General features: G+C 46.6%; 1 protein-coding gene across 6 annotated transcripts in view; it reads right to left on the reverse strand.

Annotated features, from left to right (window-relative positions):
• LOC126986357 (cell adhesion molecule Dscam2-like) overlaps nucleotides 1-10,661 on the reverse strand; it is a 93,649-nt gene that overhangs the window by 34,008 nt on the left and 48,980 nt on the right. For all 6 annotated transcript variants that reach the window (XR_007739624.1, XR_007739623.1, XM_050842413.1 and 3 more), the window contains exons 15-25: nucleotides 9,179-9,287; nucleotides 7,319-7,497; nucleotides 6,592-6,714; nucleotides 5,890-6,117; nucleotides 5,104-5,251; nucleotides 4,077-4,225; nucleotides 3,342-3,473; nucleotides 2,145-2,312; nucleotides 1,325-1,494; nucleotides 1,069-1,207; nucleotides 374-520 (exon numbers count right to left, since the gene is read on the reverse strand). Coding sequence is in view for 4 of the 6 variants with exons in the window: in XM_050842413.1 (XP_050698370.1) it covers nucleotides 374-520; nucleotides 1,069-1,207; nucleotides 1,325-1,494; nucleotides 2,145-2,312; nucleotides 3,342-3,473; nucleotides 4,077-4,225; nucleotides 5,104-5,251; nucleotides 5,890-6,117; nucleotides 6,592-6,714; nucleotides 7,319-7,497; nucleotides 9,179-9,287 (1,692 nt within the window). In the remaining 2 variants the exon portion in view is untranslated. The remainder of the gene's footprint in view (nucleotides 1-373; nucleotides 521-1,068; nucleotides 1,208-1,324; nucleotides 1,495-2,144; nucleotides 2,313-3,341; nucleotides 3,474-4,076; nucleotides 4,226-5,103; nucleotides 5,252-5,889; nucleotides 6,118-6,591; nucleotides 6,715-7,318; nucleotides 7,498-9,178; nucleotides 9,288-10,661) is intronic.

Below are 10,661 nucleotides of genomic sequence, written 5' to 3' on the forward strand. Positions count from 1 at the left end.
CCATTAAGAAACACGATCCTCGCTGCTACCGGGTTAATACAGCAAATATTTGATTCCACGTGAGACAAAGGAGTTCAAATCTACATCTGCCCCCGACTAGCGACCCACACACAACACATGCGCTCGACCAGTTACCGGCAAACTCAGCGACCAAGACATCCCACGGGCCAGCAACACCTCAGGGCCTCAATGCATGGGAAAAGCATAAATGCAACAAAGATCATAAAATAGTCTATACCTGGCAGGAACAAACAGCCGTGGTGAGATATGGGAAAACAATTTATAAGCCAAAAGAATCCTACTCATATGGCCGGCAGCAGACAGTCTGGGAGCAAGGAAGGGAAGTGATGGGAGAGTGTTTGCGTGTGTTCACCTGAGTAGTCCGAGGCAGGCGTGTAGAGGACGCGGTACCCTTTGATGAGGCCGTTCTGTCCCCGGAGTGGTGGAGGACGCCAGGCCACGGAGATGCTCTGCGGGGACGTGGCCTCACACCTGATGGTCTCCGGCGGCAGGCTGGGCGCTGCGGAGGACGGGAGGAAGAGGAATTAACCAGCGGGTAGGAGTAACAGGGAAGCAGAACAAGGAATAAAAGATAACAAAAGGAGATCAGGAGAAAGAAGAACAACTGGAGAAATAATGAGAAGTAATGAAAGAGAGAAAGATTAGGCGGATTACAGGATGGAGCAGCAGATAACATGAACAACACGGACAGGAAAACAGAACAAGGAATGAAAGACAAAAAAAGAAAGATCGGGAGAAAGAGGAACGACTGGAGAAATAGAAAACAGAACAAGGAATGAAAGACAAAAAAAGAAAGATCGGGAGAAAGAGGAACAACTGGAGAAATAAAACAAGTAATGAGAGAAAGATTAGGATGATTACAGGCAAGAATGAGATGAAAAAAAGAGGAGAAAAAGAGGAACAGAGAACAAGTAGAAAAAAGAGGAGAAAAAGAGGAAAAATTAACCAAGAACAAGAGGAAAAAAAGAGGAAGAGAACAAATCACCACCACCATCACCACCATCATCACCACCACCACAACCCCCCACCCCCCCCAGCGCCACTCACCGTCCTCCTCCGTGGTGGCGATGACGGGCGGCGAGAGAGGTCCGGCGCCCCTGTTATTGAAGGCCTGCACCACCACCTCGTAGCGTGTGTATTGCTGCAGGCCGGACAGGGTGGAGCTGCCCCCGTAAGCCGACCCGACCTGCGATTAAGCGAGGGTAGGTTAGTGTGGGTGACCTGCTACTACTACTACTACTACTACTATTACTACTACTACTACAACTACTGCATAAAACAACAACAACAGCCTTCCACACACCTCCACAGTCTGAAAGTTGTAGTCCGAGGCGAGGGCGTGGGCACGATAGCCGACATAGTACCCGAGAATGTTCCCGTTCCAAAGGTCACGCGCGGGGGGCTCCCAGGTCACCCGCAGCGAGGTGGAGGACTCTGGGGTCACCCGCACGTCAAGAGGGGGGCCTGAGGGTTCTGTTGGCGGGTGGGGGTAGCAGGAGGAAGGTTAGTTTTTAATATTTTCTCTTGTTTATTTTTCTTGTTCTTCCTTATCGGAACACATGTATCCGTACCTTTTGTAATGCTTAAAGATGTCAGGTTAAGTCCTTCACTCTTGTTCCTCTTTATCTATTATCAATGTTCCTTTGTCATCACTCTCCATTAGTATTTATGTGTTTTAAGTTTTGTCTGTTTAGTCTAATTTCTAGATTTCTTTTTTATTTCTTTGTTTCTGTTTGGTTAGTTTTGTCCATCTAGTTGTGTGTGTCTTTGTGTGATCCTTGAAATAACCTAACCTAGCCTAACCTTACCTAACCTAACCTAACCTAACCTAACCTAACCTAACCTAACCTAACCTAACCTTACCTTACCTTACCTAACCTAACCTAACCTAACCTAACCTTACCTAACCTAACCTAACCTAACCTTACCTAACCTAACCTTACCTTACCTTACCTAACCTGACCTAACCTTACCTAACCTAACCTTACCTAACCTAACCTAACCTAACCTTACCTAACCTAACCTAACCTAACCTAACCTAACCTAACCTAACCTAACCTTACCTTACCTAACCTATCACATTCATACCTAATATAACCTAACCCTCACTCGCCCTCACCCACCTTCCTCATCCGTGGCTGCCTGGATGACCTCAGACGGGGTGCCGAGGCCGAGCGTGTTCTGCGCCGTCACCCGCAAGTGGTAGGCCGTGGCAGGTGTGAGTTCATGGATGACCCCTTCTGTCTGGTCACCCGGCACACTCAGCCGCTCTGGTACACCCGGCCAAGGCTCTGTGTGGTACGGGTGAAGGGTTACAATGGTGGTGGTGGAGGTTACAGTGGTTGATGTGGTGCTATTAAAGAAAATCATCCGCCAAAAATAGTTGTCATCCGTATTTCAAGGCATTTCTCTACCTCTCATCCACCTGAACAATATACAGACATGTAGATGACCTCGAGGAATCAGATAATAAAGACCCAATACTGAAAATATCATCCACAAAAAAGGGTTGTCATCCGTACCCCAAAGCAACTATCCCTTTCATCCACCTGAACAATATATAAACCTGTAAATGACCTCGAGAAATCAGGTAATAGTGACCTAATACAGAAAACATCATCCACAAAAAAGGGTTGTCATCCGTACCCCAAAGCAACTATCCCTTTCATCCACCTGAACAAAATATAAACTCGTAAATGACATGGAGAAATCAGGTAATAGTGACCAAATACTGAAAATATCATCCACAAAAAAGGGTTGTCATCCGTACCCCAAAGCAACTATCCCTCTTTCATCCACCTGAACAAAATATAAACTCGTAAATGACCTCGAGAAATCAGGAAATATCATCCACAAAAAAGGGTTGTCATCCGTACCCCAAAGCAACTATCCCTTTCATCCACCTGAACAAAATATAAACTCGTAAATGACCTCGAGAAATCAGGAAATATCATCCACAAAAAAGGGTTGTCATCCGTACCCCAAAGCAACTATCCCTCTTTCATCCACCTGAACAATATATAAACCTGTAAATGACCTCGAGAAATCAGGAAATATCATCCACAAAAAAGGGTTGTCATCCGTAGCCCAAAGCAACTATCCCTCTTTCATCCACCTGAACAAAAAATAAACCTGTAAATGACATGGAGAAATCTAACAATGGCCTAACACTGCAAAAAAAATCATCCACATTTAAGTCGTCATCCACACTCCCTTGCAACTCGCTCCCTCTCAAGAATGGAAGACGGACAACACTGGAAGGAGAAGGGGGGGATAGATATGGAGACAGGACCTTACGAGTACAATAGGTGACCACTGACCCGAGGCAAGCTTGTACTGGATGAGGTAGTTCTGGATGGGCGCGTTGCCATTGTAGGGAGCCATCCAGGACAGCTTCACCCGGCGGCTGTGCGTCTCAACCACCCGAAGGTTCTTGGGTTGCTCAGGTTCCTCTGTTTGGGGGAAGGAGGAAGGGAGGAGGAAGGAAGGAAAGGGGGAGAGAAAAATGGAAAGGAGGGAGAGAAGGAATGAAGGAAGGAAGGAAGGAAGGTAAGGAGAGGGGAAGAGAAAGATGAAAAGGAGGAAGGAAGGGGAGAAGGAAGAGAGGGAAGAGAGGGAAGGATAAGTAAGGAAGGCAGGGAGAAGAAAAGGGAAAAAAAGGAGGAAGGGAAAGATAAAATAGGAATGAATGAAGAAAGGAAAGGAGGAAAGGAAAAAGAAAGCAAAAGGAGGGAAAGAGAATGGAAAGAAAGACATACCATAACAAGAATGAAAGAAGGAAGAAAGGAAGGAAGGAAGGAAAGAAGAAAGGAGAAGGAGAAAGAAGAAAGGAGACAAAAGATAGTATATTAAATGACTGATGTAATGCGTAATAATAATAATAATAATAATAATAATAATAATAATACAAAAACAAAACTAGATATAACACAGACAAAGAACAACATACTCTCTCTCTCTCTCTCTCTCTCTCTCTCTCTCTCTCTCTCTCTCTCTCTCTCTCTCTCTCTCTCTCTCTCTCTCTCTCTCTCTCTCTCTCTCTCTCTCTCTCTCACCCTGCACGATGAGTTCAATGTTCCTCGTGTCCCTCCCGAAAGCATTGGCGGCGTGGCAAGTGTATGTGGCGGAGTGGGAGCGGGCGGCCGAGGTCAGGGTGAGCTTGGAGGCAAACCCTTCCTCACTTGTCTCCTCGCGCACCTCAACTCTGACGGGGAAAGAAGGGGTGGGTGAGGGTGGGTGAAGGTGACAACAGAAGAAGGGTGTGTGTGTGTGAGGGTGAGTAAGGGTGATAGGGGATAGGCAGACAGCAGAGGAAGGGTGTCTGAGGGAAGGTATATTGGAGTAACTACATGATTTCAGGGAGTAAGAAGTTAGTTTGGGACACTGAAATGGACACAAGGAAACATAGAAAGAGCTGTATACAAAAAGAGAAAAGGTGTGAGGCGCATAAGAAGATACATGAGGGGAGATACATGGATGAGGATACATATCAGAGGTGTTTTTTGGGGGGTAAGAAGTCTATTGGTAGTGAGGGAAGAAGGGCAAGTGTGGGTGAGGGTGGGTGAGGGTCGGTGCATAAGAGTGGATACATGATTTTTAGAAGGAGTTTGTGATACTGAAATGGATACTTGGACACATAAAGAACTGTATGAAAATAGGTAAGGTGTAAGGGAGAGAAAATTAAGCTTGAGGTAGTCCCCGGGAGCAGAGCAAAAGGCAGACAAAGGGAGAAGTACACGGACGAAATAGCAAGAACGCTGGGAAGTGGAAGAAAGGCTGGACACTTCTGCAATTAACAAGAGAGAGGAAGGCGTGAGAGTCCATGGTCACCAACGTCTGCAGGGGCCCGGCACTCCAGTAAGTAATATACATACAAGTGGATACATACTTAAAGGTAGTTTTGGGAGGTAAGAAGTCTGTTGGTGATAGTTAAACATCTACTAAACACTACTAGGAGAAGCGCGACCTAAATTTGTATCCGCTCCTATAAAAAAAAGCGCACACACACACACACACACACACACACACACAAAAAAAAAAAGTAATTAATCCAAATCCACCGCAACACAGCCTACGTCTCACCTGGGGTCAGCGTGAGGGTCAAGCCGCCTGCCATCCACAGACCAGAGGATGTCGATGGGTCTGTCCCCTCTGGCCGGGCAGCGCAGCACCGCGGTCTGGCCGAGCCGCACCACCACGCGCCCCATCTTCTCCGGAAAGTGTGCCGGGGCTGGGTGAGGAAGGGTGTGTGTTAGGGTGAGGATGTGGGGTGATGGGTATAGGCTGTGGGGTGGGTTTTTTTTTATTACAAAGGAGACAGCTCAAGGGCACAAACAAAGGAAACAATAATAAAAAAAGTCCGCTGCTCGCTGCTCCTACATAAGAGAATCAAAAGGGTTTGTTGTATATAATAAAAATACATTATAAAAAACAACAATACCAATATACATAAAAAAAAAATAGTGACATCATCGGATAACTCTTAAACCAGTGACTCCCCCTTCATCATCACCCCCACTACCATCATCACCATTCACTACCACCATCACCATCAGAATCCACTATCACCTCCCCTTCACCACCAACACCGTCACCATCAACACTCACCATTTGCCATCACCATCACTACCACCACCCCCATCACCATCACCACCAATAACAATCACCACCACCATCAACTCTCACCATTTACCATCACCATCGCTACCACCACCCCCATCACCATCACCACCAATAACCATCACCATCTCCACTAACCACCATCAACTCTCACCATCACTACCATCACCACCACCAGCCCCATCACCATCACCACCAATAACCATCACCATCTGCACTCACCATCACCATCACCAATCCCCCACTCACCATTCACAGTGAGGTAGACCACTTTGCTGAGGCCCGCCGAGATGCCGTTCCGCGCTTGACAAAGGTACTTCCCCTCCATGGACTTCTGGACATTGCGGAACACCACCGAACCATTGCTGAACACCTCCACGTGGGCCCCATACCGCAGCTCCTGGTACCCCCCCTGCCGCCGACCCCCGCTGCCCCCGCTGCTGCCCCCCATCATCATGCTGCTGCCCTCGTTCTCGTCTGGGATAGGGACAAGAATGTGGTTTTAGCATCTAACTTTTTTAATTCTAAGTTAGTAGAAGTTAATGATGGGAGAATAACAGGTGCGAAAGTGTTTTTTTTCTTGTAAGATGTTAGAGTAAAGGACCGATAAAGATTAAGTAAAAAAGGAGGATTTATCATTGGTTTGAAGAAGGGGGAAGGTCTTTTTAACCTCATTTTTTTCTTATTCAAGGCTACGAGGAGTGAACGACAAGTTAATAATGGGTGGAAGGCAGGCTTTTGCTATAGCCGCACATGGCCTCAGTGCTCATCTCTGTCTCATTGGTCCTTAAGCCAGTGCTGGGTAAGAACACACTACCGCACGACACAGGGCCACAGTGACGTCAGGGTTACCACAGTTTGCCACCCCTAGGTCTCCCCAAGTACCCATTTATCACCCAGCCTCAGAGTTCCACCAGTAGCCCCTCTCACTGCCCCCCATGACCCACTCACCCATGATGGCTTTCTTCCAGGTGACGGTGGGTGTGGGGTAGCCGTCAGCCTGGCAGTTTAGGGTGACGGTGCTGCCCTGCGCGGCCCCACTGTCCTGCGGCTCCGTAACCCAGTGTGGCGGAACTGTGAGGGGAGGAGCGTGTGAGGGGCAGGCAACAGACAGCATCACTAGACAGCAAAGTTATTAGATGGTTGCTGAAGTTCAAGCTGGATGTAAACATTAACATCAACATCTACATAGCTTCATATTTCTAACTCTATTCTTCCTCTAAACATCTTCTTTCACCCACTATTAATAAAATCCTGTCTCATATTTCTACTACTAATATGACTGCCTCTCAAATGCCTGTCTAACCCTTCTATCAGCTAATATCACCACCATCACCACCTCCTCCCTATCGTCTACCTTCTTGCCCATCCTTCAAAAGTCTACCCTACTTTTATCAGCTAATATCACCATCATCCTTCACCATGGCACCTCCTCACTACCCTTCCCCTTCTCTCCCATCCTTCGAAAGTCTATCCTACTTTTATCAGCTAATATCTCCACCATCCTTCACCATGGCACCTCCTCACTACCCTTCCCCTTCTCTCCCATCCTTCAAAAGTCTGTCCTAATATTCTATCTACAAATATCACTGACATCACTACCATTATCACCTTCTTCCCATCATCTACCTTCTCGCCCATCCTTCAAAAGTCTACCCTAGTCCTCATCCCTGCGTACCGTTCACCGTGAGCCGCGTGGTGTAGTGTCTTGTGGCGGCGCTGTTGGAGGCCACGCAGGTGTACTCCCCGTTGTGGCGCGAGGAGATGCGGTCGATCACCAACTGGGTCTGATAGTCATCCAGCAGGCGGGTCGTGATGCCGTCGTAGATAGGGACGGGCCCGCCATCCTTCTCCCACCTGTGCATGGGGGCTTAGAGTTAAGACATGGTGTTTTATGAGCCTAGTGATAGTTTGACAAGGCTTTGGTAGAGGTTGTTGTGGGTACAGCCATGGATAGTTTTATGAGCCTAGTGATAGTTTGACGAGGCTTTGGTAGAGGTTGTTGTGGGTATTTCCATGGGTAGTTTTATGAGCCTAGTGATAGTTAGACTCGGCTTTGGTAGAGGTTGTTGTGGGTATTTCCATGGGTAGTTTTATGAGCCTAGTGATAGTTTGACAAGGCTTTGGTAGAGGTTGTTGTGGGTATTGCCATGGGTAGTTTTATGAGCCTAGTGATAGTTTGACAAGGCTTTGGTAGAGGTTGTTGTGGGTATTGCCATGGGTAGTTTTATGAGCCTATTGATAGTTAGACAAGGCTTTGGTAGAGGTTGTTGTGGGTATTGCCATGGGTAGTTTTATGAGCCTAGTGATAGTTTGACATGGCTTTGGTAGAGGTTGTTGTGGGTATGTCCATGGGTAGTTTTATGAGCCTAGTGATAGTTTGACAAGGCTTTGGTAGAGGTTGTTGTGGGTACAGCCATGGGTAGTTTTATGAGCCTATTGATAGTTAGACAAGGCTTCTACACCATGAACATAAAAAAACACTCATGGTATCCCAACTAATCTCCTTTGAGGCCTTGAGAAACAGTTGTTATATCACAGTATGCAAGTATGATATATAAATACATGTTGCACTTGGGAAAAAGGACGGATTACGATAGCCAGACATCAGTACACGCTAGTTATAACTCTAGGGTCAAGAAATGCCAGTTTTCAGTATCTGTCACAATCATTGGAGGGTCAAAACTACAATATATATGGATCAATAAGATGTCCTATTATATTCTGCCATCATTATAAGAACATAAGAACATAAGAACGCAGGAGTCTACAAGAGTTTTGACGCTCCTTCTGCAAAATAAATAAAAACTCGGCTGACGGAAGACAGGATTCATGATAATACTTTCTGTTTATGCTGTACAGGTTAAAGGTTCATTTGTTCATTCCATTATGTAGTATTTATATCACTGAATTGTTATCATCATCATCATCATCATCATCGTTTAACATCCATTTATTCCCTATGGTGGGGTTGGACGGGATATGAGCCTCCTCCACTGTTGCCGGTCCAAAGCCATTTCTTCCGTGATATTCAGCCGTGAATTTATCAAAGAAAAGGAAGAGGAGAGACTAGCCTATTCGTCCAATACTCGAAGGTTCGACCAAAAAAAAAAAAAAATAGTTCCGTTTCTTCTCTGGTAAAGGAATATATGTGTGGGTGTTTATTTTTATCTGGGGTGTGTGTGTGTGTGTGTGTGTGGGAAAGGAAGAGGAGAGACTAGCCTATTCGTCCAACACTCAAAAGTTCGACCCTAAAAAAAAAAAAATAGTTCCCTTCTCTGGTAAAGGAATATATGTGTGGGTGTTTATTTTTATCTGGGGTGTGTGTGTGTGTGTGTGTGTGTGTGTGTGTGTGTGTGTGTGTGTGTGTGTGTGTGTGTGTGTGAATAGAGAAAATACCTATATCGTTCTTTCTGTGGTCAAGCAACAGAAAATTTAATGAGCCCAATCGTCCCTGCTCTGATATTCAAATGTATTCTCTCTCTCTCTCTCTCTCTCTCTCTCTCTCTCTCTCTCTCTCTCTCTCTCTCTCTCTCACCTGAAGTTCACGGGCAGGTCCCCCTCCAAGATCTGGCAGGTGAGGGAGGCGCGGTTGCCCTCGCTGAGAATGTTGTTGGCGAAAGAAAACGGCATGATCTTGGGCGGCACTGGAGGGAGGGAGAGGGAGAATGAGGGTTAGATGGGGGACTTGGCTAGAGGGGAGACATGGGGGTAAGATGGGTGATTTTGCTAGGGGGGTAACATGAGGGTAAGTTGGGGGACTTGGCTAGAGGGGAGACATGGGGGTAAGATGGGGGACTTGGCTAGAGGGGAGACATGGGGGTAAGATGGGGGACTTGGCTAGAGGGGAGACATGGGAGTAAGATGGGGGACTTGGCTAGAGGGGAGACATGGGGGTAAGATGGGGGACTTGGCTAGAGGGGAGACATGGGGGTAAGATGGGGGACTTGGCTAGAGGGGAGACATGGGGGTAAGATGGGGGACTTGGCTAGAGGGGAGACATGGGGTAAGATGGGGGACTTGGCTAGAGGGGAGACATGGGGGTAAGATGGGGGACTTGGCTAGAGGGGAGACATGGGGGTAAGATGGGGGACTTGGCTAGAGGGGAGACATGGGGTAAGATGGGGGACTTGGCTAGAGGGGAGACATGAGGGTAAGATGGGTGACTTGGGTAAAAGAAACTTAAGATGGATAACAAATAGCATTCTAACATTCCCTATTAAGTTTTGTCATTATTTCCTTTCCTGTTTTCCTTCATTTTACATACAAAATAACGTTCTACCATCCCCTTTACGGTCTACAACGGTCTACCCCTTTGGTCTCAACTTAATGTTAACTAGAGTGAAATGCAAAGTTTTGGAGCCACCTGGTTAATGTAAAATCATTTAGACCATCTAGTCTGGACCCTGGAGTCTGTGTGGTCTGATTTTCTATGTATATCTATGTAAAGCCTTCCTCTGTACCAAGCCTACCATATCACACCCATTCTCACAATGTTAATGCTATGGGAGACTTAGCTATAATATGGGAGACTCAACAGAAAATTAATATGGGAAATGGATTAAAAAAAACAATAATTACATGGGAGACGCGGCACATCCTCTTCATCCTACGGACTTTTCAGAACACCCCATCCATCCTTACTCCTTCCTCTCACTCCCCAATACACCCCATCCATGCCCCCACCCCTTGACCTCTCCCCACCCCGTTTTCTACGACCCCAATGCTACCTACATGAATGGCAGACTGTAGAGTAACTGTTTCAATAGGGAATGGGAGCAAATTTACTGTTTGTTTTGTTACTGGGCCACTGACACCCTCTGACCCCTCCCCCCCCCTCTCTCTCTCTCTCTCTCTCTCTCTCTCTCTCTCTCTCTCTCTCTCTCTCTTGGTCACCCATATTCAACATTCATCCCTTCCTGTCATCCGTACCCTCTCCCTCTCTGTCTCTCTCTCTCACTTGGTCACCCATATTCAACATTCATCCCTTCCTGTCATCTGTACACTCTCTCTCTCTCTCT

The sequence above is a fragment of the Eriocheir sinensis genome, chromosome 61 (assembly GCF_024679095.1).
Source record: "Eriocheir sinensis breed Jianghai 21 chromosome 61, ASM2467909v1, whole genome shotgun sequence".
NCBI lineage: Eukaryota > Metazoa > Arthropoda > Malacostraca > Decapoda > Varunidae > Eriocheir > Eriocheir sinensis.